Source organism: Natrix helvetica (genome assembly GCF_964273705.1).
Source record: "Natrix helvetica genome assembly, chromosome: 4".
Classification (NCBI taxonomy): Eukaryota; Metazoa; Chordata; class Lepidosauria; order Squamata; family Natricidae; genus Natrix; species Natrix helvetica.
Window position 1 is genome coordinate 11,484,002 of NC_138550.1, and position 24,090 is coordinate 11,508,091.

General features: G+C 42.2%; 1 protein-coding gene across 7 annotated transcripts in view; it reads left to right on the top strand.

Moving 5' to 3' along the window:
• FAT3 (FAT atypical cadherin 3) overlaps nucleotides 1-24,090 on the top strand; it is a 569,348-nt gene that overhangs the window by 473,816 nt on the left and 71,442 nt on the right. For 6 of the 7 annotated variants that reach the window (XR_014175185.1, XM_081950682.1, XM_081950676.1 and 3 more), the window contains 5 exons: nucleotides 2,658-2,891; nucleotides 9,676-10,065; nucleotides 13,446-13,660; nucleotides 15,055-15,192; nucleotides 23,893-24,036. Coding sequence is in view for 6 of the 7 variants with exons in the window: in XM_081950682.1 (XP_081806808.1) it covers nucleotides 2,658-2,891; nucleotides 9,676-10,065; nucleotides 13,446-13,660; nucleotides 15,055-15,192; nucleotides 23,893-24,036 (1,121 nt within the window). In the remaining variant the exon portion in view is untranslated. Of the gene's footprint in view, nucleotides 1-2,657; nucleotides 2,892-9,675; nucleotides 10,066-10,745; nucleotides 10,878-13,445; nucleotides 13,661-15,054; nucleotides 15,193-23,892; nucleotides 24,037-24,090 lie in introns of those variants that run through there. The other variant, XM_081950680.1, reaches the window with a different exon arrangement.

Below are 24,090 nucleotides of genomic sequence, written 5' to 3' on the forward strand. Positions count from 1 at the left end.
AAGGATACAAGCAGCAAAGTTACAGTGATAAGTGGGAGGAGATGGGTGATAGGAACGATGAGAAGATTAATAGTAATAGCAATGCAGACTTAGTTAATAGTTTGACAGTGGTGAGGGAATTATATATGAAGCTTCCTGATCTGTTTTAAGGATCTTAACCCAGAAATGAGCCCGGGGCAATTGTTACTCGCCTATTTGCTGGCGTGATTGGCCACATGCATGATTAACCGTTATCTACGATTATTCTTCTGCCTGAGTGAAGCCCATGTGTGTTACTTCCAGACTTAGAGCTCTGTATGCCTATCCATTAGAGCCGTGCATTAAAAATTCATTTTTTTTCCCTGCGAGGTCTCTTTCAGTTTAATGGAAGAAATATAGCTTGCAAACGTTGCCTTGAAAGGAAGAGAGAATTTTTCTAGCAGGAGGGTAGTGGCACTTACTTAATGATGATGGGGCCAAGTGTTTTCTTGAGTGTCTAATCTTCCCCTATACAATCATCTTTTCAGCAGCTTGCCACTCTTGATACTTCAGTTCCTCTCTTGCAGTACACTTTCCTCCATCCCAAGCTGCTTATCGATGCTATGCAATTTATTTATTTTTAACAGTTTGGAAGGAGATACAAGGAGGGATTGTAGTGGAAAGGGAGATATTCTGATAATTTAACAGCAGCAACTTGTTAGGTTGGTGATAGAAATGTGCAGATTAGGTAAGGTTGGTCCACAGTGTTGTGGCCCGCCAGCAGAGTCGGGCGATGAGAGGTTGGGGAGGAACATGGGCCAGTCCTGGGGGCTGAGGAAAGCTCAGACAAGGGCTCTGCATCACAGGCAGAGAGGGAGATAGATAGCAGTGAGGCAGAGGAACAGCTGGAGCCTGTTCCCAGTGTGCGCGTGCGCAGAGCTGCCAGCAGACAAGAACAACTAAGAAAGCAGGGTCGACGTGGGAGTAAAGCCACACCTTGGAGGTGATTGGCCCTTCCCATAGGAAACAAAAGAGGAGCGAAGGGGGAGTGGGCTTTTGCAGGAAATAATTCGTTCCTTCGGTCGTTTCAAGAGAGGAAAGTTCCGTTTGTGATTATAAGAAGCTCTGTGTTGCCTTGTCCTGCGTTTGGAAACTAGTTATCTGGCAGCTGTCCAAGCGAGATAAGGTTCGTGTTGATAAATATTCCTCTGACAGACTGTTTACCAAGTCTTGTGAGCTGTGAATGAAAGGAATTCACAGTCATGTAAATAAAAGAGGTTTTGCTGGGACCAAGACTCTGCTTCATGCTTTTTAAGGAAACCTGGGTCAGAACAAACGTAACTTGGCATTTAGAGATTTCAGAGAGTGTTGTAAGGGACACATCATTTTGGCAAAGAACATCAAGCTTCTATGAGCATTTACCTTGTTGAATTTTTTTTTAAAATGGAAGACCTTTAAAATGATAGTGTCATAAATCGTCCATGGAGATTGGACAAGGTATTGAATGCAGGTCGGACTTTCCTGGAGTGTGTCCACTGCAGATTCATTGAGACAGAGTCAAATTCCCAGATTCTCTCCCATAACATTCCAGGCAGAATTATTATTATTTTTTTGTCCCTGGTTAATGATGAGCAGAGGGTTATAGAGTCCACACATGTTCAAGTTGCTAAAGTTGAGAAACACTGGCTTAACATGCTGTCCTGTTCACACAACACATTGGCTCGGGATCCAATCCATTTTAAGATAAGATTATCTTGTAATTTTAAGATAAATGAATAGAATAGAAATAATAGGATAGGGTAGGATCGGATCAGAAACAGGAATAGAATAGAATAGGAACAGAACAGTATTGAATAAAATAGAATAGAATAAAAACAGTATTGAATAGCATAGAATAAAATGGAATAGAATAGAATAGAAACAGTATTGAATAGAATAGAAACAGTATTGAATAGAATAAAATAGAATAGAAACAGAATAGAATAGAATAGGAACAGAACAATATTTAATAGAATAGAATAGAAACAGTATTGAATAGAATAGAATAAAATGGAACAGAATAGAATAGAAACAGTATTGAATAGAATAAAATAAAATAGAATAGAATAGGAACAGAACAATATTTAATAGAATAGAATAGAAACAGTATTGAGTAGAATAGAATAAAATGGAACAGAATAGAATAGAAACAGTATTGAATAGAATAGAATAAAATAGAATAGAATAGAATAGAATAGGAACAGAACAATATTTAATAAAATAGAATAGAAACAGTATTGAATAGAATAGAATAGAATAAAATAGAATAGAAACAGAATAGAATAGAATAGAAACAGAATAGAATAGAAACAGAATAGAATAGGAACAGAACAGTATTGAATAGAATAGAATAGAAACAGTATTGAATAGAATAGAATAAAAACAGTATTGAATAGAATAGAGTGGAATAGAATAGAAACAGAATAGAATAGAATAACTATTGTTACTTTGAATGCACACTAATTGGATACATTGAAAATGAAATTTCATTCCATACAGCTTTTAAAGGGTCACCACCTCCAATTTTACACTACATATTATAATATTTACAAATTACTTTGTAAAAACAAAATAGTGGTATTAGTAATAAATTAATGATATTTTGACCATGCACTTATCTTTCCCTGTTTTCCTTTCCCCCCCCCTTGAATTTGTTTTAGGGGAGCTCAAAACCTTAGCTCTGCTAGACCGTGAAAAGACCCCCGTCTACAATCTGATCGCCCGGGCAACTGATGGGGGAGGGAAGTTCTGTCAATCAAAACTCCATCTAATATTGGAAGATGTCAATGATAATCCTCCACTGTTTTCTTCTGACCACTACACTGCCTGTGTCTACGAGAACACAGCCACGAAAGCCTTGTTGACAAGAGTTCAAGCCAACGACCCTGATGTAGGTGAGTATAGGACACTAAAAGGAGCACTGATTTAGAAGCGCGTAAGTAGAACGTGGTAAGGGGTAGCCTTTATTTTCCTTGTCATTTATGCATTATCTTTTAACAGCAGTTGTAAAATTCAGAAATAGCACAAGAAATTGAAGTTCTCACATGGGGATTTGGTCCCCAAACCAAAGGTCATGTTTGTTGGTTAAATAGCCCAGTTAGATCTAGTGGTGAAGTCACCAGGCTGGAAACCAGGAGACTGTGAGTTCTAGTCCCAGATTAAATATACGAAAGGCAATTTGGTTATTTTGGGCCAATCAAACCAGGAGACTGTGAGTTCTAGTCCCAGATTAAATATATGAAAGGCAACTTGGTGATTTTGGGCCAATCGAACCAGGAGACTGTGAGTTCTAGTCCCAGATTAAATATATGAAAGCCAACTTGGTGATTTTGGGCCAATCGAACCAGGAGACTGTGAGTTCTAGTCCCAGATTAAATATATGAAAGGCAACTTGGTGATTTTGGGCCAATCGAACCAGGAGACTGTGAGTTCTAGTCCCAGATTAAATATATGAAAGCCAACTTGGTGATTTTGGGCCAATCGAACCAGGAGACTGTGAGTTCTCATTCTGCTTTAGGCATGAAAGCTGGGTGAGTGGTTTTGGGCAAATGACCAGGAGACTTGAGTTCTAATCTTTCCTCAGCATGAAAGCTAGCTGAGTGATTTGGGGCCAGTCATTGTCTCTCAGCCTAATCCATCTCACAAGCTTATTATTGTGAGGAAAATAGGAAGAAAGAATGTTGTGTATGTTCATAACCTTGAATTATTTATAGAAATAATAATGGTGAAATATAAATAAATTATTATTTTTTAAAAAAAATGAGGATTTAACAAAATAACAGAGTTGGAAGGGACCTCTGAGGTCTTTTAGTCCAACATCCTGCTCAAGCAGGAAATTCTATGCTGTTCCAGACTAATGGCTGTCCAGTCTCTTCTTGAAAATCTCCATTTTTGGAGCAATCACAACTTCTAGTGGCAAGCTGTTCCACTGGTTGATTGTCCTCACTGTTAGAAAATTTCTCCTTAATTCCAAGTTGCTTCTCTCCATTTTTTGTCTACTGAACCTCTTGCTATTCACAATGGGAAGAAAGCGCTGCTTTAAAATGTTTGAATTTGCATTTTGCATTTGAATTTAAAAACGCAGATCAAAATGCAGATCAAAATAAAAAAAAATGAATGAAAACAGTAGATGTGTGCACAGCCTTTCCTTTTGCCGCTACTTAATGTTAGAAATAAGAGAGTAGAGCAATGAGAAAGAGAAACAAAGAGCCAGCAGAGTTTATAGCTGATGATGAATAGGGCAGATTTCATTTTCTAACTTTTGACTTGTAGTTAACTATTAAGGTCAAATGCAAACACATGATGCCTGTAATAAAACATGACAGTATTGATATGTGAATATTAAAAGAAAGATCTCTTGATTCAGCAGTTTGTTAATGCAGCTATAAATCCTTCCGTACCGAAGACATGCAAACCCCCTCTCCATGCGTGGAAATCTTTTGAGAGCACCCCGTTTGCAGTACACTTTCCTCCATCCCAAGCTGCTTATCGATGCTACACAATTTATTTATTTTTAACAGTTTGGAAGGAGATGCAAGGAGGGATTGTAGTGGAAAGGGAGATATTCTGATAATTTAACAGCAGCAACTTGTTAGGTGGGTGATACCTGCTTTAAGAGGGATGCAGTGGCTCAGTGGCTAAGATGCTGAGCTCGTCGATCAGAAAGTTCAGCGGTTCAAATCCCTAAAGCCGCGTAACATAATGAGTTCCCTTACTTGTCCCAGTTTCTGCTAACCTAGCAGTCCGAAAGCAGGTGAAAATGCAAGTAAAAATACAGGGACCGCATTGGTGGGAAGGTAACGGCGTTCCATATGCCTTCGGCGTTTAGTCATGCCAGCTACATGACCACGGAGACGTCTTCGGACAGCGCTGGCTCTTTGGCTTTGAAACGGAGATGAGACCCGCCCCCTAGAGTCAGGAACAACTAGCACATATGTGCGAGGGGAACCTTGAACTTTTACCTTATGGCTTCTTAATTGTGGTTTGTTCCCCTGCTCTAAATCAAGAAATGGAAATTTGCAATTAATGAAAAAAAAAAAGTCCTGATTTGTTTATTCATTTTCGTAAAAGGATACGATAGCGTCTTCTCCTGAGATTAAAAACTAGAAGAATAAAATTTCATAAGTACTCACTTGTAAGTAGTAATTGTAGCTATTTGTTATTCTGTTTTACGTAACTCGCCAATAACTTAACTGACAGGGGTCAGGGTAATTCATGCAATAGGAATAAATAATAGTAATGATGAATGACCAAGCTATTCATTATATGGCTTGAATCTGCAAAGGCTTTAAAATACCAATGAATCAAGTAGGCATATAATAAAATCATAATTTAAATACTACTTACCTTTAATAACTGCTGAATGTTAGGAGATAAATCCTGTGTGTATCGACATGTAGATTCTAAATTATAATTGAAGTACCATTGCTGCCTAATGACTTTTTCAAGGTTTCATGTCATCACCTTTGGATAAATCAAAAATGGTTTGTTTTTTTTTAAAAAAATATCCCTGTTCCTTGGAGAGTGTCATCTAATCTTTGGTAATATAATTTAGACAAGTGTTCATATATTGTTCTGATGATTGCATTTTATGAATGTGCCTAGATCACAGGGCCTCCTTCCCCAGGCCTTTCTAAGCATGGAATTGTGCTCCGGACATATCGAGCGGAAAATAAATGTATGTTACATTCCGATCCATGTTAATTGGTTTTATACAATAACATTTCTGTCATTATAAAAAAAAAATTGCCCAGTTTGATGGCTGAAGCTATTTAATCTTGACTGAGCTGGAAAAGTTAATACAATACAATAGCAGAGTTGGAAGGGACCTTGGAGGTCTTCTAGTCCAACCCCCTGCTTGGCAGAAAACCCTATACTGTTTCAGACAAATGGCTATCCAACATCTTCTTAAAGACTTCTAGTGTTGGGACATTCACAACTTCTGGAGGAAAGCTGTTCCACTGATTAATTGTTCTAACTGTCAGGAATTTTCTCCTCAGTTCTAAGTTGCTTCTCTCCTTGATTAGTTTCCACCCATTGCTTCTTGTTCTACCCTCAGGTGCTTTGGAGAATAGCTTGACTCCCTCTTCTTTGTGGCAGCCCCTGAGATATTGGAACACTGTTATCATGTCTCCCCTAGTCCTTCTTTTCATTAAACTAGACATACCCAGTTCCTACAACCGTTCTTCATATGTTTTAGTCTCCAGTCCCCTAATCCTCTTTGTTGCTCTTCTCTGCACTCTTTCTAGAGTCTCCACATCTGTTCTACATCTTGGTGACCAAAACTGAATGCAATATTCCAAGTGTGGCCTTACCAAGACATTACAAAGTGGTATTAACACTTCACGTGATCTTGTAGCCAGTTGGTGAGGTTTATAGGAGGTTTAACCTTCCGAGTTTTCACTGCAAAATCCGTATGACCACTTGTTGTTAGTTGTGAAGTCGTGTCCAACCCATCGCGACCCCATGGACAATGTTCCTCCAGGCCTTCCTGTCTTCTACCATCCTCCGGAGTCCATTTAAGCTCATGCCTACTGCTTCGGTGACTCCATCCAGCCACCTCATTCTCTGTCATCCCATTCTTCTTTTGCCCTCAATCCTTCCCAGTATTAGGCTCTTCTCCAGGGAGTCCTTCCTTCTCATTAGGTGGCTAAAGCATTTGAGTTTCGTCTTCAGGATCTGGCCGTCTAAAGAGCAGTCAGGATTGATCTCCTCTAGGACTGATCGGTTTGATCGCCTTGCACTCCAAGGGACTCGCAGGAGTCTTCTCCAGCCCCATAGTTCAAAGGCCTCCATTCTTTGGTGCTCTGCCTGGAAAACCATAACCTAGATGGCAGCGAATCTATAAAGAGAATTATGATTCTCTTTGTTGCCATCTAATGGCTGTCTACTTTTTTGCATGTTTTGTGTGGGTAGCCCTTCTCGATTAGCATGTGAGAGAAAGGCTCCCAGGAAATTCCAAGGTGAAATGGAAAGTTAAAAAGTAATTCCCAGAAGAAAGCAGGAGGGAATCGTTTTTTGTACCGCTTCTAAAATATATGGACAGCCATGAAATCATCAGACGTTTGAAGGAAGCTTTATCTTTCAAGCCCTACTAAAGTAATGTCACCCAATTTTGAATTAATGAAGTATAACTAGAAGCAGGATGTGTAGTTTGTGTTCGTAAGTGATTGATGCCAGGCAAATAGTTCTGGCTCGAAAACAAATGTCTTCCTACTTCTGTTGGCTTCAAAGGACAGGGAATGCTGACTTTAAAAGACTGTTGTGTTCTTTGTTTGTTTCTCCTTGCAACTGCTAAGTTGTACAGTTAAGGCAACAACAACATGGTAAATGTGCAGAACTAAGTTTTTGCATTTGTGTTCAATTAGGCTGAAAGCAATCCCTTGCTGCATCGTAAAAAGAATTGTCCTGATTTCACTTTTAGCATTTCAAATCACTGTCATTCTGAAGTTAGTTCAAAAAGTTGGCTCTCTTAGTCAGTAGATATTTCCCTGGGGGGGGATGATTAACCCAGCAGTTCACACATGACCTCTGAATCCATCACCTTTTAAATATTATGTAATTACCATTGTTAAAAATTAGTGGTTTAGTATCATTCTGTAAAGGTAAGGTTTCCCCTATCCAGTTGTATCCAATTCTAGGAGTGGTGCTCATGTCTATTTCTTAGCCGAGGGACCCAGTATCGTCCGGACATGCTTCTGGGGTTATGTGATTAGTATGACTATATACCAGGGCACCCAGAATGCTGTTACCTTCCCACCGAAGTGGTACCTGGTTATCTACTTGCATTTAAATGCTTTTGAACTGCTAGATGGGCAGGAGCTGGAGCAAATAATGGGAGTTCATCCGTCACGCAGCGCTTGGGTCTCTAACCCGGTCAGTCAGCTTTGCAGCTGACAAGCTCAGCGTCTAACCCAGGGGTGTCAAACTCAATTTCGTTGAGTGCTGCATCAGGGTTGTGTTTGACCTCGGGAGGGTGCGGAGTGGGCATGGCCAAGGTCACTCATGTCAGGTATGCCTGTGACAGCCCGAGCGCTTTGCCAGAGAAAACATTCTCCCAAGCACCATTTTTGGCTGCGACGGCCTCCTGCAACTCTCCACCAACGAAAACAGAGCTCAGGAGGACCCACGTACCGCCCTGCCAAGCTCCGTTTTCGCTGGCAGAGGCACCGCGGACCAGTCCACTGTTTCCAGGGCAGCCCCGCGAGTTAGATCTAAGCACCCCACGGGCCGAATCTGTCCCATGGACCTCGTGCTCTCCATTATCCTGTAGAACAGGGGTGTCAAACTGGCAACCCATGGGCCAGAGGCAACACCCGCAGGCCACACCCACCCCCGGCTCCAGGAATGGGGAAAACGTCACATGGCGGCAATGTGACGTGGCAAATTTGACACCCGTGCTAGGAGGCTTAAAATAGAGTAGTGACAACGGTTGCCTTTTTTTTTAAGAGAGAAAAACGGAGCTCCTCTCCCTTCCCCAAAATAAGAAGAAATTAAACTTCCTGGTCTCACCCATGTAAGAGGCATTCGCTTACCGAGTCTACTTTTCTATCCAAACCTTGCTGCTCGGCCCCGGCCTTTCCCAACATGACAGTCTGCCAGCATCGTGATACTTCAGTTCCCAGACCTCTGGGTTAGAAAGTCTCGGGACGCACTTCTAACCCCTTGTGACTTGGACCAAACGATGGCCGTCTGTTTTTCAAGGACAATTACCAGGGACAACTTTCTTTGAAAGCATGGCAATTCCCGATAGCAGCTAACGGTGGTTGGGTTGAGCCAGAAAAGAAATGGAGCGGCAAGGAAAAGGAGTCCCCCGACTTACAACCGGTCATTTCGTGACATTACAATGGCACTGAAAAAAAGTGACTTGTGACCGGTTTTCCACACTTATGGCCGTGTGTTGCTTTATCCTCACCATTCCGTGATCAGAATTCAGAGGCCTCTTAACATTTATGATGCTTGCAGCAATCCCCTTTTGCAACTGTCCGACAAACAAAGTCAATGGGAGAAACCAGATTCCCTTAACAACCGTGTTACTCCCTTAAGAACGATGTCAACTCGTAAAGCATTCCTGGCCTGCTATCGAGTTGCCATAGGCAGGAGGGGGGGGGGGACTGACGCAGCAGCGCAACAGCCACAAACAGAAGCACATTCCACGCATACCTTTCTCAAGGCTGTATCCCAGAGGCGTGATCTCTACAGCCCTCGAAAATGCTCCGTTGGAGAATGTGATTAATGACACATTCTGGGAGGAGGGGGGGAAACAGGATCATAGTTGAGCCGTAAATTACGTGGGGCAGAGCTGACTTCACTTGGGTACCTGCCGACGTGTTGCTCCTACTAAATAACTGGGTTTCTTTTGAAACTTGGCTCGAGGCTCATGGTTTAATTAGGGCATCCATCGGAACCCTGACAAACTGCAGTGATTCACTTAACAACTGTGGTGACATAGGTCGTTAAAATGAGGGCAAAGTTCGCTTAACAAATGCCTCACTTAGCAAAAGATATTTGGGGCTCAATTGTGGCCACATGTCAAGGACTGCCTGTATATCTCCCTGTTCTGCTGCTGGTAACACTGAACTAGGTGCGGTTAAAGTGTTGTGCCATGTTGGCACCTTGGTCTTGTCTGCCTCAGAGAATTAAAAAAGAACTGCTGTTCTCTCCTCTTCTCTTTTGCAGGGGTAAACAGAAAGATTGTGTATTCCCTGGCCGATTCTCCAGAATGTTTCTTCTCGGTGGACATGTCCTCCGGCATCATCATTTTGGAACATCCTCTTGACCGGGAACTTCAGTCTTCCTATAATGTCACCATTAAAGCTTCCGATCAGGGCATCGTGCAGACGCTGTCCTCGTTTGCCACCGTTACAATCACCGTCCTGGACATTAATGACAACCCCCCTGTCTTTGAGAGGAGAGATTACCTGGTTGAGGTGCCCGAGGACACCTCCCCAAATGCCGCGATACTTTTTGTGTTTGCGACCAGCAAAGACATTGGTACAAATGCAGAGATCACCTACCTCATCAGATCGGGTAACGAAAAAGGAAAGTTCCAGATCGATTCTAAAACAGGTAAGTTTACCAAAATAAGGAGAAGGCTTATCAAGCAGGTTTAAACATAATCCTTTCGTTTTATAGTTGAGTAAGGAATAACAGGGGTGAAAGTTTTTTTGCACTGTACACATCACTGCTTATATTTAACTTGAGTTCCTTTGTCACTAATTTATGCTTCAACCCATATATAAATATAAACGTGTGTATGTTTGTGTGTGTATGTTCCAGCATAACTCTGCAACACCTCAAGCAATTTCAACCTAACTTGGTACACAGATGACTTACTCTCTGGAAACAAATACTGTGGGGGTAAGACACCCCTAACACCCCTCGGGGTACAATGCAGTTCGAAAGCACGTAAAAACGCAAGTAGAAAAATAGGAACCACCTTTGGTGGGAAGGTAATAGCGTTCCATACGCCGTCGGTGTTTAGTCATGCCAGCCACATGACCACGGAGATGTCTTCGGACAGCGCTGGCTCTTTGGCTTTATAACAGAGATGAGCGCCGCACCCTAGAGTCGGGAACGACTAGCACATATGTGCAAGGGGAACCTTTACCTTATTGCTAAAAAGCCTATGTACAGGAATCTTCTCAACTAACAGCACCTGCTTGGAGTTAGATAAGGGTCAAAAGAATTTGTCTGCTTGTGACTACAAAAGAATTCCAGGCTGATCCCTCTTTTCACTCTGCCCTCAGATTCTTCCATTTTCACACTGACATCAAGTCAAGTGAACAGCAACAACAAAAAGCCTCTTCTACATTTTTCCATTGCTACCAATGAAAAGGAGAAATAGGTTCATTGAGTTAATCTTCATTCAAGCTTACGTGCAGCGTTTTTGTGTTTGTTTGCTTTGTTTTGTTTTCCTATTCCCTTTCTTTTCTGCCAGTTCCTGAAATCTCATTTTCTTTTTTAGTCAGTAGAGATTTAGAGATACCACTCAAGGGCACTTTTAAGTTTTAATATTTGAGAGAGCTGGAGTGGTGTTAGCATAGCACGTCGCCTTGCTAGTGGAACAAAAACAAAAGTTAAAGCTATTTCAAAGGAAGACAAGAAGGTAAATCAATTAAAAATGGTGACATTTAATTACCAATGAGGTATTTATTATGTGTTAATGAATGACAGCTTCCCTATCAACAAATCAGCAGTAAGCACTAAAGACTCAAAGCAATCCTGTAACTATGTTGAATATCTGATGAATTTATTATTATTATTATTATTTTAAAAATCTTATCCCCAGCCTAGTAGTGATGGATGTTTTAGGCCAATGTTTGTCCATGCTGACAAATGTACAATATTTTTTCCCCCTGAAGTTGGAAAGAATTGCATCTAAGTTTCCCAGGGAAAAGGATTGGAGAGAAAATAAGAATGTTGGTCAACAGTTCTGAAATCAAGGCCAACCTTCAGTGGTTGATATGAAGATAGGAGATAATGGGTGGCTGGGAATAGATCAGTGATGGTGAACCTTTCCGGCACTGAGTGCCCAAACTAGAACGCATGCGTGCACACATGCGTGCCAGAAACCCGAAGACCAGCTAACATGTGCATGCCGGAAACGGGAAGAGCCGCTGGCTGAAAAACAGGCTGTTTTTCAGGCCATTTTCGCGCACTCTCAAAACCAGTCTGGAAACGGCCCTGAAACGGCAATTTTTTTGGCTGGTTTTGGCCATTTTCAGGCTGTTCTCCGGCGTTCTGGTGCCCATGAAGACCAGCTGGCCACCGCATATGTGTGTGCCACAGACCAGAAGAGCAGCTGGTGATGGCGCACGTGCCCACAGAAAGGGCTCTGTGTGCCAACTCTGACACGCGTGCCATAGGTTCCCCATCACGGGACTAGATAGTCTTTGGGTGCCTTTTTGTTTTTCTTTTCAAATGAAGCAATCACTTTTGGGAACATATTAGGAAGGTGATGCTTTCACCAAATGTCTGCTTCGAAAGGAGTGGCTGGTTCCCAAACAAACCACTTACCAGAAATGCACTACTTCACTGAGAAGTATTCATAGAATTTATAGAAGAATTCATATTCTAAACCGCTTAGCTCCCCAAAGATACTGTCTGCCAGCTCAGCTCATCTTTGCCTTGGTTTTTTTTAAATGCCCTCTCCTAAAAACATATTAGAGTTTTGGATACCAGCCATTTTTTTATTTTCCAAGTATACATCTTGGAAGTGAAGTTGAAGCTAGAGACTTGTCGTTTGGGGTATGTCAGCTTCCAGTTTTTAATGAACAATTAAAGTAATGTTTTTTTAAAAAAAAAATATGCCAGGTGAGAGAATGTTTGCAACATATGGACAGACTTCTCCATAATTTCAACTGGGAAACCGTGAGCATCCTAGACCAAGCCAAGTCAAGAAAATGCTAGAGAGTTTCTGGAAGCCTGGTAGTCAGATAAATCAGCCGTCAACAGGCACAGAGAGATAAACAACATCTACATAGCATTCAAAAAGACTATCCAAAAGGAAACAAAAAGATAAACTAAGTTTCCCAGGACAAATGATTGGAGAGAAATAAGAACTTTTGCCCAACATTCTGAAATCAAGGCAATCGGCACCCAGGTGAATAGAGCTTAACACCAAGACCAACATTAGATCAACAATAAAGAAGCAGACAATACCCCAATTAAGGAACTATCAATTCAGACAAGCAATCTAAGAATAAACAACAGCCTAATCAAGGAACCATCAAGAGCACTCTGACCAACAGGGATATGACAAAACCACTAGTGAGAGCCAACTCCACATTCTACAAACACCGATGACGTTAACCTAGTTTGGTAATGAAACATCTGTAAGAAAACAACCAATCTCAGGACTATAGAATCTCATAGTTATTTGTTTAGTCTTACATTGAAAAGATATGGATCAAATGTCAATAACGCCTAAGGAATTATGTTTCTGTGACAATTGAATTTCCAGTTCGAATATTTCTCTGCTTTAATAAAAGGAATGCAGTGACTTTCTCATTGATACAGATCTTTTCTTTCGTTCTGACCTGCTTTGCTCCTTGCAACATGAAAAGTATAACAGAAGTGGCTTTACTATGTAATCTGGATTGTCATTGCTTGCTTTGTATTTTGTCCGATTTTGTTGCATAAATTCAAATCCAGAAGCACACACAGATTAACTGACGCAGCTGGATTCATTCACTTCTTTCTATACATAAGAATAGATGAATAAATGTACAATACCAACAGGTGGTTCTTCCAAGTTTAACCTCCCATTGGCTGAATTAGTTGCTATGCCTATTCATTGGCTGACCTTGTTCCCATGTCTCTCCCTGTCATGAATATTTTGACGTGTTTTTCTACAGTCGCTGAGGTTGTTTATATTTGCTTTCAAAGAAAAGTTTATGACTTTAGGAATGCATGTGATGTTCCTTTTCTTGTCTTCTGTCTCCAAGGGTCCATATCTGTAATTGAAGCTTTAGACTACGAAATGTGTAAGGACTTCTTCCTGGTCATTGAAGCTAAAGATGGGGGCAGCCCAGCTCTGAGTGCTGTGACAACAGTGAATATAAATGTGACAGACGTTAATGACAACCCACCACGATTTAGCCAAGATGTCTATAGTGCAGTCATCAGTGAAGACGCATCAGTTGGAGACTCATTAGTAATGGTGAGTTCTGGGTTTTTCTGCCCGTATCAACCAGGGTAAATGGCTAATTGTAAGTGACTGTAAGACACACTTTCTTAGTAATATCAGACATTGATAACTTTGAAAATGCTGTAAGTCTAGGAAAGGACTATGCAAATAGCACTCTCAGCAGAAATGGGGATAAAATCTAGGGCTTCATTATGGTCTAGTAGAGTATAATAGAGAGCTAGAAAGATAGCTATCTATCTGGTTGGCTAACAATAGATAGGTATGGAAGGAGAAAGAGAGAGAGAGATAATAGATGGATGGACAGACAGAAGGACAGAGAGACAGACAGATATAGGTAGGTTAAGTAGAGAGGTAGAGAGGTGATTAGATGGATAGGTTTGGAGAGAGAAATTACTTGACTGGCAAACTTAAAATTAGATGTGTATTCAGGACATTTTTACAGAAACAATATCTTTCTTTCAAAGTTTTGTTAAAATGCAGATTACCTCAACCCGATTCCTTACTGTGCTAAGCCATAACGTAGTTGGTTTAGTTTGCTCTAGCATCGTGCTGTGGTACATACTGAGGCTAATGATAAAGCATGATAAAGCACGGCATGGATGTATGAACCAAGTCTTCAAATGGCAAGACGGTGATTGAATTAATTTCCCAAACTATAACTGCCCCGATTAGTTCCCCCCCCCCCTCCAATTTGGACGTTTCTGGTCTGGCCTGCAGTTAATTATGGAACTTTATTTGCTGATGGGTCAAAGTAGTTCTCTTGGTACATTGCAAGGGAAAAGTACATATTTACATCCTGCCTGTTTTAGATAGTTCCCTCTGTGGTATCTTGATAGTCCCATGCTGATGAACCTATGGCACAGGTGCCAGAAGTGGCACGCAGAGCCATCACTCAGGGCATGCCTGTCTTCAACTGTTACTCTTTCGGGTTCCGGCGCGCACTTGCACACTGGCCAGCTGGTCTTTGTGTGTGTGGGAGCACTGGAAATGGGAAGAGCAGCTCCCTGGCGTGCCAGGAAGCTGAGCTTCGGGTTCCCGGCACGCATATGCATGCCAGCCAGCTGATCTTCATGCACTCCAGAAACCGGAAGCCCAGGTGAACAGCGCATGTGCACTCTAGAAACCGGAAGCTCAGGTCTTCTGGTTTCTGGCGCTTCTGCGTGTGCACATCAGGGAGCTACTCTCCTGGTTTCTGGCACTCCCCCACACGTGCACGCTCCCGTTTCGGCACTCAGTGCCAAAAGGTTTCACCAACCCTGTGATAGACCATAAATACCAATTTGATGTATATTAAGTATATCATATAATAGCATTTAAGTAATACGTGATGATCTCATGTACAGTGGAATTTATCAATTCAATGTCATCATTCTCCCTTTTATTTATAATTCCTCGTTTTTCCAAAGTTGATAGCCGAAGACGTGGACAGTCCTCCCAATGGGTTGATTTCTTTCTCCATTATCAGCGGAGATCAAAACAATGAATTTTCAATTGATCCTGGCTTGGGACTGATTAAAGTTAAAAAGAGATTGGACCGAGAACGGGTAAGGTCAATCAATTTCATTGCTTTTCCATTGCTTTCTTCATGCAGCTAGTATTAATAATTGATAAAATACTTACAGATTTATGTTCTGGAAGTAAAAATTTCTTTCGCAGGATTATTCTTTGGCATTTTCCCAAATGGACCTTGCTATAGCGTTATTTGGAGGAATAACACACGGGTATTCAGCAGGTTCTGACCAGTTCTGGAGAACCAGTAGTGGAAATTTTGGGTAGTTCGGAGAACCAGTAAATATCACCTCTGGCTGGCCCCGCCCCCATCTATTCACTGCCTCCCGAGTTTCAGCTGATTGGGAGGAAATGGGGATTTTGCAGTACCCTTCCCCTGGAGTGGGGTTGGAATGGAGATTTTACAGTATCCTTCCCCTGGAGTGGGGAGGGAATGGAGATTTTACAGTATCCTTCCCCTGGAGTGGGGAGGGAATGGAGTTTTTACAGTATCCTTCCCCTGGAGCGGGGAGGGAATGGAGATTTTACAGTATCTTTCCCCTACTAGACCACCAAGCCTCACCCATAGAACTGGTAGTAAATATTTGAATCCCACCACTGGAATAACGCTAGGAAGAAGAAGATTCTTTGGCATTTTCCAATTCCTTTACTGTTTAAACACCCTCCTTTCCCAGTATCCTAATCCCATTTTGTAGTATTTGCTACTTTTCAGATATCCTGATTGTAGAAGCTTGGAGCTCCTATTTTTCAAGAAATAAGTACAAATTAAATAACATATATCAATGTATCTTAGTTCAATCTACCTTGCATAATTTTTGTGAGGATGAAATATAGAAGTATGTAAAGAACCTTGAGCTTCTGAAGAATTGGTGGAACATAGATCTAGGGTAGGATAGGGTGGAGTGGAATAGAATAGAATAGAATAGAATAGAATAGAATAGAATATTATTTATTGGAAAGTAATATAATATCACAAGTGTGGTATAAACATGCCACAAGATATAAACAAATTATTTAAAACATTCTGGGAGTGCAAGTTCTATCGATGTAACCCATTTTCATTGTTTGAGTTTCTGCAACCCTGGTTATTGTATGTTTCACACTTACTTTGTGAATGGCTTAGCTTGTATACTGAGGACCTCAAGGAACTTTGCTCAGAATAAATACAGCGAATGGATGAGGCAGGCCGGCAAAGATAATCAGGACCTTGGAGAGCTCAATGCATGGAATGCAGGCTTGGTTAACGGTCCACTCATCCTGAACTGACTTTCCTTCCAGCACTCAGCTAAGCTCCTACTAAGACTTTAATAAAGCTAAAAAGCCATTGATTCCAATCCAAAGTGCTGCTCATTTTAGATTGAAAGAGCTCATTACCCTTCCTGACATTTGAGGCCTGGATAACTGGGAAATTGAAGTAAATAGAAGGGCCTGAAACAAAGATTTAGGAAGACAAATCCAAACCGTAAACTCATCGTAATAGATAGCATAGTAGTAGTCCATAGTACCCTGTTTCCCTGAAAATAAGACGTATCCTGAACATAAGACCTAGCATGTTCTTATGCATATGCCTAAAATAAGCCCTACCCCTCCCAAATAAGCCCTACTTAAGCGCCTGCGTAGCTGGCCGCCTGCCTATTCCGTCTGGTTGCTCACGGTGCTGCAACCACAAGGTGAGGTGGGAGGGTGGTGGGGCTGCCCCAAGGATGAAATTCAGCAGGTTCTGGAGAACTGGTAGCAGAAATTTTGAACTAGCAAATACCACTTCTGACTGGCCCCAGAGTGGAGTGGGAATGGAGATTTTGCAATATCCTTCCCCTGCCACACCCACAGTCTTATTTTCGGGAAAACATGGGTAGTATTTTTGTTAGAGGTTGAGATTAGAAAAGAAAGGATCCCTAAGACTTCTAAGACCCTTAAACTCCAGAATGTACAGATACCGTGTTTCCCTGAAAATAAAACAGGATCTTATTTTCTTTTGACACACACACACACACCCATAAGTACTTGGCTCTATTTTCGGGGAGGTGTTATTATTTTTGAGGTGCAGGAGGCAGCGAGTGTGGTCACCGCATGGCTGCTGCTGTGTTGCAATATTTTCGGGGGGGGGGCTTATTTTAGTGCATGCGCTCAAAAGCCCGATTGGGCTTCTTATCCGGGGAGGTCTTATTTTCAGGGAAACATGGTAGTCCTCATCGTACAACCATAATTTAGCTCCAAATTTCCAACATTAAATGAATCTGACTACCCCGTTGACTTGGCTTGTCAGAAGGTCGCAAAAGGTGACCACATGACCCCAGGGCACTACAACCATCACAGATAGGAGCATATTATGCTGTTATCCTATTCCCTGCAGTCTTTAATCAGTCTACTGCACTACCCTACTGGCCAAACCTGTGCATAGAGGACCTCGCACTTCGTTTTGGCCATCAGAGGCACCGTGGGCCGGTCATTTGCTATTTCCAGGCCAGCCCCATGGGGCAGGGGCAGCCCACAGGCCTTGAGTTTGACCCCCCTGTTCTAGATGTTGATGAAGGAGAAGGGTGGTGGGGCTGCCCCAAGGATGAAATTCAGCAGGTTCTGACAGGTTCTGGAGAACCGGTAGCAGAAATTTTGAGTAGTTCAGAGAACCGGCAAATACCACCTCTGACTGGCCCCAGAGTGGAGTGGGAATGGAGATTTTGCAGTATCCTTCCCCTGCCACACCCACAGAACTGGTAGTAAAAAAAAATTGAGAAGGTGATGATGGTGATTTATTAATTTACTCTGCAGCCCTGGCATTCCCTGGCATGTCCATGTACTAATCCAAGCCATCCCTATGTAACATTTCGGAGACCCTCCAAGATCAGCCAGAGGCTACGTTTTCTTGAAAGAAGAAAAAAAATATCTCCACTTGGGGTGGGGAATGCTCTATTTTCCTCAAGGCTGCTTAATGCAACCCCCCCCCCCACTTCCCATATTAGTATCACAGCCGGCTGGCGCTATCAATATTTGAATTACCATTATAAATAGTTTGCCAGTAGAATGCAGGCAAAGCAGAATGCATGGGTGGGCCTGCTGCCATCTGTGGACTGTGGGGAAAAATCTTGAGAAAGAATTACCATATTTTTCAGAGTATAAGATGCACCTTTATCCCTCAAAAAAGAGGGTGAAAATCTAGGTGCGTCTTATACACTAAATACAGCCTTTTTGGCCTACCGAAACCCTGCCCACTTTGCAAAAATGGCCGTGCATAGCCTTTAGGAGGCTTCCAGAGTGCTCCTGGGGGCTGGGGAAGGCAAAAATGAGCGGAAAACAGCCGTTTTTTGCTTGTTTTTGCCCCCCCCCCGCCTCCAAGAGCATTCTATAAGCCTCCTAAAGGCTATGGATGTCCTCTTTTTTTTTTGACAAAAAAGGGGCCCGTTTTTGCGAAAAATGGGCCATTTTTGGGAGGTCTGCAGACTGCAAAAACTCTTTTTTTAATTTGCCTCTTCAAAATCTTGGTGTGTCTTATACTCCGGTGTGTCATACTCCTAAAAATAAGGTAGGCAGTTGCATTGGAATTTTAGGTGGGATGTCAACAAAAAAAAAAAAGAACATAAGTCAGGTTTTTTTGGGAAGGTTTTTCAGAAGTAGTTTGCCATTGCCTCCTTCCTGGGGTTGAGAGAGAGAGTGACTGGCCCAAAGTCTCTCAGTTGGCTGCGCCTAAAGTGGGACTAGAACTCACAGTCTTCTCATTTCTAGCCTGATGCCCTAACCACTACATCAAACTGGCATTCTATCCCATCTAATTGTTGTTGCTGTTGTTAGTTGCAAAGTTGTGCCTGACCCATCGCGACCCCATGGACAACATTCCTCCAGGCCTTCCTGTCTTCTACCATCCCTCGGCTTCCATTTAAGGTCAGGCCGACTGCTTCAGTGACTCCATCTAGCCACCTCATTCTCTGTCGTCCCCTTCTTCTTTTGTCCTCATCTAATTAGTAATTAAATATAAGATTTTTTAAAAAGTATATTTAACATCTTGTTTCTGCAATCCTTTATTCTCCTTGAATATTTACATATTTTAAATCTTGGAAACCAGGTGTTCTACTGGTATGAGATGGTTCCTAGGCACAGTAATTCACAGAGCTGGCTTAAGCCTCCAGCTATCAAAGGAAGCACTGTAGCCCTGGTGTAGATTGTAGATGGTTTCCCAGTTGCAATGTAGGACTGTGAAAGATGGACTATAAGAAAGGCTGAGCGCCAAATAATGGAGACCTTTGAACTATGGAGCTGGAGAAGACTCCTGAGACTCCCTTGGGCTGCAAGGCAATCAAACCGATCAGTCCTAGAGGAGATCAACCCTGACTGCTCTTTAGAAGCCCAGATCCTGAAAATGAAACTCAAATGAAACGTTGGCCACCTAATGAGAAGGAAGAAGGACTCACTGGAGAAGAGCCTAATGCTGGGAAAGATGGAGGGCAAAAGAGGAAGGGGACGGCAGAGAATGAGGTGGGCTGGATGGAGTCACCAAAGTAGTTGGCGTGAACTCCAGAGGATGGTAGAGAACAGAAGGCCCTGTAGGAACACTGTCCATGGGGTCGTGATGGGTTGGACACGACTTTGCAATTAACAACAAGATTGTAGAAATAAATTTTGGAATCCATTCCTGTAACACAATTGATCGGGCTGCCTCAGTCTATATTTGATATCTGCAGGGTTTTAAAAGCATTTTTGTGGACAGATAACTTCTCAAAACTATAATAGCTGATATTAAATTTCTTGTGTAAGACGCTTAGATGTTTATTTTTTAAGTGCGGTTTGCATCATCTCTAGCAGCAATTTTAATGGACCGGAGCCATTATGTTTATGGATTCTTTGACTAAAAAAGTACTTGAGTCACATTGAAGCTGAAAATGCAGAAATGCCAATACTCAAAAGCCAGATAGTGCAGTCCAGACACTTGTATTAGACCATCTGGTACTCCATGTTGAACACTAGGGATGTCACAACCTTTGCTTATAATGATTGAGGGTGGTGGGCGTTGAACCCAAGCCACCTTTGAGGTCATCAAATTCTCTTTCACTATATGTATTTTTCTGATAGAATTCTAGAGGAAGAAAGCAGATTATTCTCCTTCAGTCTATTGAGGGTGTTTTTTGAGTTGTATCCTTTGGTCAGTCAGTCAGTCTCTATGTGTTCTGAAATATTTCAGTTTTCCCTACTTCCTAACTGATCATCTAGTTCAGGGGTGTCAAACTCATTGAGGACTGCATGAGGGTTGTGTTCGATGTCGGGGGCGGGGTATTTGGCCATGGGGCATGGCCAGCTCAAAGTCACTTGTGTCAAGGGGGCCTATGGTGGCCTGAGCGTTCTGCCAGTGAAAGCAGGCTCCGGAATTCCATTTTCAGCTGTGACAGCCTCCTGCAACCCTCTGCCAGTGAAAAGGGGGCGCCCGAGCTCCATTTTCAGCTCTGACAGCCTCCTGCAAACTTCAGCCAGCGAAAAGGGGCTCCTGAACTCAATTTTCAGCTGCGACGGCCTCCTGCAACCCTCTGCCAGTGAAAACAAAGCTCGGGAGGGCTGCATGCAACCCTCCCAAGCTCCAGTTTTGCTAGCAGAGGCACCACAGGCTGGTCCTTCGCTGTTTCCAGGGTGGCCTCGCTGGCCAGATGTAAGCACTCCGCAGGCCGAATCTGTCCCACATGCCTTGAGTTTGACAGCCCTGATGTAGTTGATAAATCCATGTTCTTTCAAACATCATAACTGCATGGCTGGGAAGATGAGAAGCAAATGCAGGCGGTCGTTGACTTATGACCGACCGCTTAGCAGCTGTTCAAATATATGTCGGACCTACCTTGAGACTAGTTATAACCTGGATTTCAGTTACAACGCTCACAATTCCTCCTTTTACACGGTCACATGACTAAACGTAGGCCACATTTATTACCATTTGAAGCGTCATGTGACCACGTTTTACTACGGTGTTGCTGAAAACTAGAACTTCCACTAGGTCAGGTCGGATCATCTTACAGCCATCGCGAGCTATGACTATGATGGATTGGCTCCATTCCATTCCCAAATCAAGGGCCTCAAGTAAGTCTTTGACTTACCACCACAATGGAGCCCCAAATTTCCATTGCTACGCAAAGCAGTTCAGTGAATTTTGCGACCCTTCTTGCCACTGTTGTTAAGTGAATCACTGCAGTTGTTAAGTTAGTAACCCAGTTGTTAAATGACTCTGGCTTCCCCATTGACTTCGCTTGTCAGAAGGTCGCAAAAAGGGATCACATGACCCCGGGACACTGCAACAGGCATAAGTACATGCCAGTTGCCCGGCATCTGAGTTTTGATTACATGAGCACAGGCTGCTTCAATGGTCATAAGTGTGAGAATGGCCATAAGTTACTTTTTTTCCACATAATTTCAAACAGCCACTAAACTAATGGTTGTAAGTTGAAGACTACCTTACCTGTAATATGTAAGCAAGTAGTGTTGTAATTTCTTTTGGGGGAAACAAAAGCTGTCTTGAACAGAACTGTGGAAGATTTGAACCTTCCCATCCAACAATCTGCCGTGTGAGAATGAGAACAGCATGGCGCAGCGGATGTACATACAATTATGCAGATGCCCAAGTATTTATGGGCTGTGGTAGCACACTAATCACCAGTCCTTTCCGTTTGCATGGCTCCCAAAGGCTCCACAGATATCAGTAAACTACTTTAAAAATGGGTGAACTCTATCTTAGAATGTCTACCTTATTTCTCTGAAAATAAGACCTCCCTGGATAATAAGCCGAATCGGGCTTTGGAGCGCATGCGCTAAAATAAGCCCTCCCCCCAAAATAAGCCATCTCCGAAAATATTGCAACACAGCTGCAACAAATGAGGTGACCACGCTCGCCGTCTCGCACCTCAAAAATAATAAGACGTCCCACGAAAAAGCGCTTATTTTGGGAGGGTCAAAAGAAAATAAAACACTGTCTTATTTTCGGGAAAATATGGTAGAATGCTTCCTCTGGTTAAAAAAGGGAGAGAAAGAGACAAAGAATTGAAGGTAAAATAAAGCAAAGATCAACTATTAAACAAGTGTTTTAACCAGTCGTAAGGATGGAGATTGGAGACCAGGTAAATTAAGATGTCAGCAGCTCTTGATAGGAAAACTGTTTCCGACAATTCCTTCTTGTTCTGGGTTTCTTCTGAGTTCCTCTTATTTGTCGGCTGTTACAAGATTGATTTCTTTTCTATTTAGCTCTGTTGTTATTTGAAAAATACACCCTGCATCCTTCTCTTCCAAGAAATGTGGCACTAATTGGAATTAAACATGAGAACAACAAAAGAGCCTCTTAGACACTATTGGAAAAATGTACAAACTAATTCAGGGCAAGAATTCTTACATCCCTGTTTTGAAATTTCCCCCCGGCTGCCAAAACAGTAGTGAGGAAGACAGGGCTTTACAAGTTGGCTGAAGCTGTATTATTATTATTTTTTTCTCTTCTTTTTCTGGTCATGCCTTTATTTGTTAGTTGACTCTTGCTGCACCAACAAAAAAACATTGTGAGTCTTTCCTTAGAATTGAACATGGTAAATCTGTCATGCAACTCAAGCATTTCTACGACTTCCCTATATTTATTTATTTGAATTCCACTTTTATTACTTTTGCAAATAACCCGAGGCAGTGAATATATCCCTTCCTCGTCCTATTTTCCCTATAACCACAACCTTGTGAGGTGGGGAGGGGTAAGAGTTATCAAAAGTTATCCAGCCAGTTTTCGTGACTAAGGCAGGACTTGAACTCACGGTCTCCTGCTTTCTAGCCTGGTCCCTTAACTACTAGACCAGGGGTGTCAAACTCAAGGCTCCAGGGGCTGGATCTGGCCTGTGAGGTGCTTAGATCTGGCCCACGGGGCCACTCTGGAAGCAACGAAGGACTGGGCTGCAATGCCTCTGCCAGCAAAAACTGAGCTCGGGAGCCGGTTTTCTCTAGCAGAAGGCTCAGACCACCACAGGTGCCCCTGACACGAGTGATGCCGAGGTGGTCATGACCGCCTGGGCCATGGCCACTCCAGCCCCCCACCCCCAAGGTCAAACACAACCATGATGTGGCCCTCAATAAAATTGAGTTTGACACCTCTGCATTAGACCAAACTGGCTTCTTATACTGATTGTAAAAGAGAGAGAGAAGAGAGAGAGATGAGAGGGAGAGAAAGAAAGAGAGATGAGAGAGAGAGAGATGAGAATGAGAGAAAGAGAGATGAGAGAGAGAGAGAGAGAAATGAGAGAGAGATGAGAGATAAAGAGAGGGGGGATGAATGAATGCGCAGAATCGGATAGACTAACAAAATTAATTAAAGGAAAAAAGGACTCAGAATTCTATAACTCGTGGAAGAGGTGGTATAATTGGGTACGGGAACGACCGAATAACAACAACTGAAGCAATAATATATGTTTAAATCAGATACTGGTAAATAATATTAATCAGAAACTAAAGGACGAATAAGAATTGATGAAGTAGGTACGCTGACTAGATGGGCTGCATATGGTGTAAATGTTGGTGTTAAATATTAGGCCTACCATTAGGACGGTAATGTTTAGTTTGGTTACTTAAACGCTATGATTTCTTGCGCTGTGACGGCAATATGTTTAAAATTATGTTTGTATGATTTTATTTTTACAAGAATAAATAAAAATTATTTTTTAAAAAAAAGAGAGGGGGGAGGGAGAGAAGGATAGAATTTGGACCCTTTTCTAGACTAATGTTTTTCTTTAACGTTTCTGCAGGTTTCAGGATATTCATTAGTCGTGCAGGCTCGAGACAGTGGTGACCCTTCTTTGACAGCCACAGTGACCGTCAATGTTGACATTTCCGATGTGAACGATAACAGCCCTGTGTTTACACCTGCCAATTATACAGCCGTGATCCAGGTAAGCTGGTCCAAGCCATGCCTAAAGGGCCTCTCCTCCTGACTTTTGCGAGAT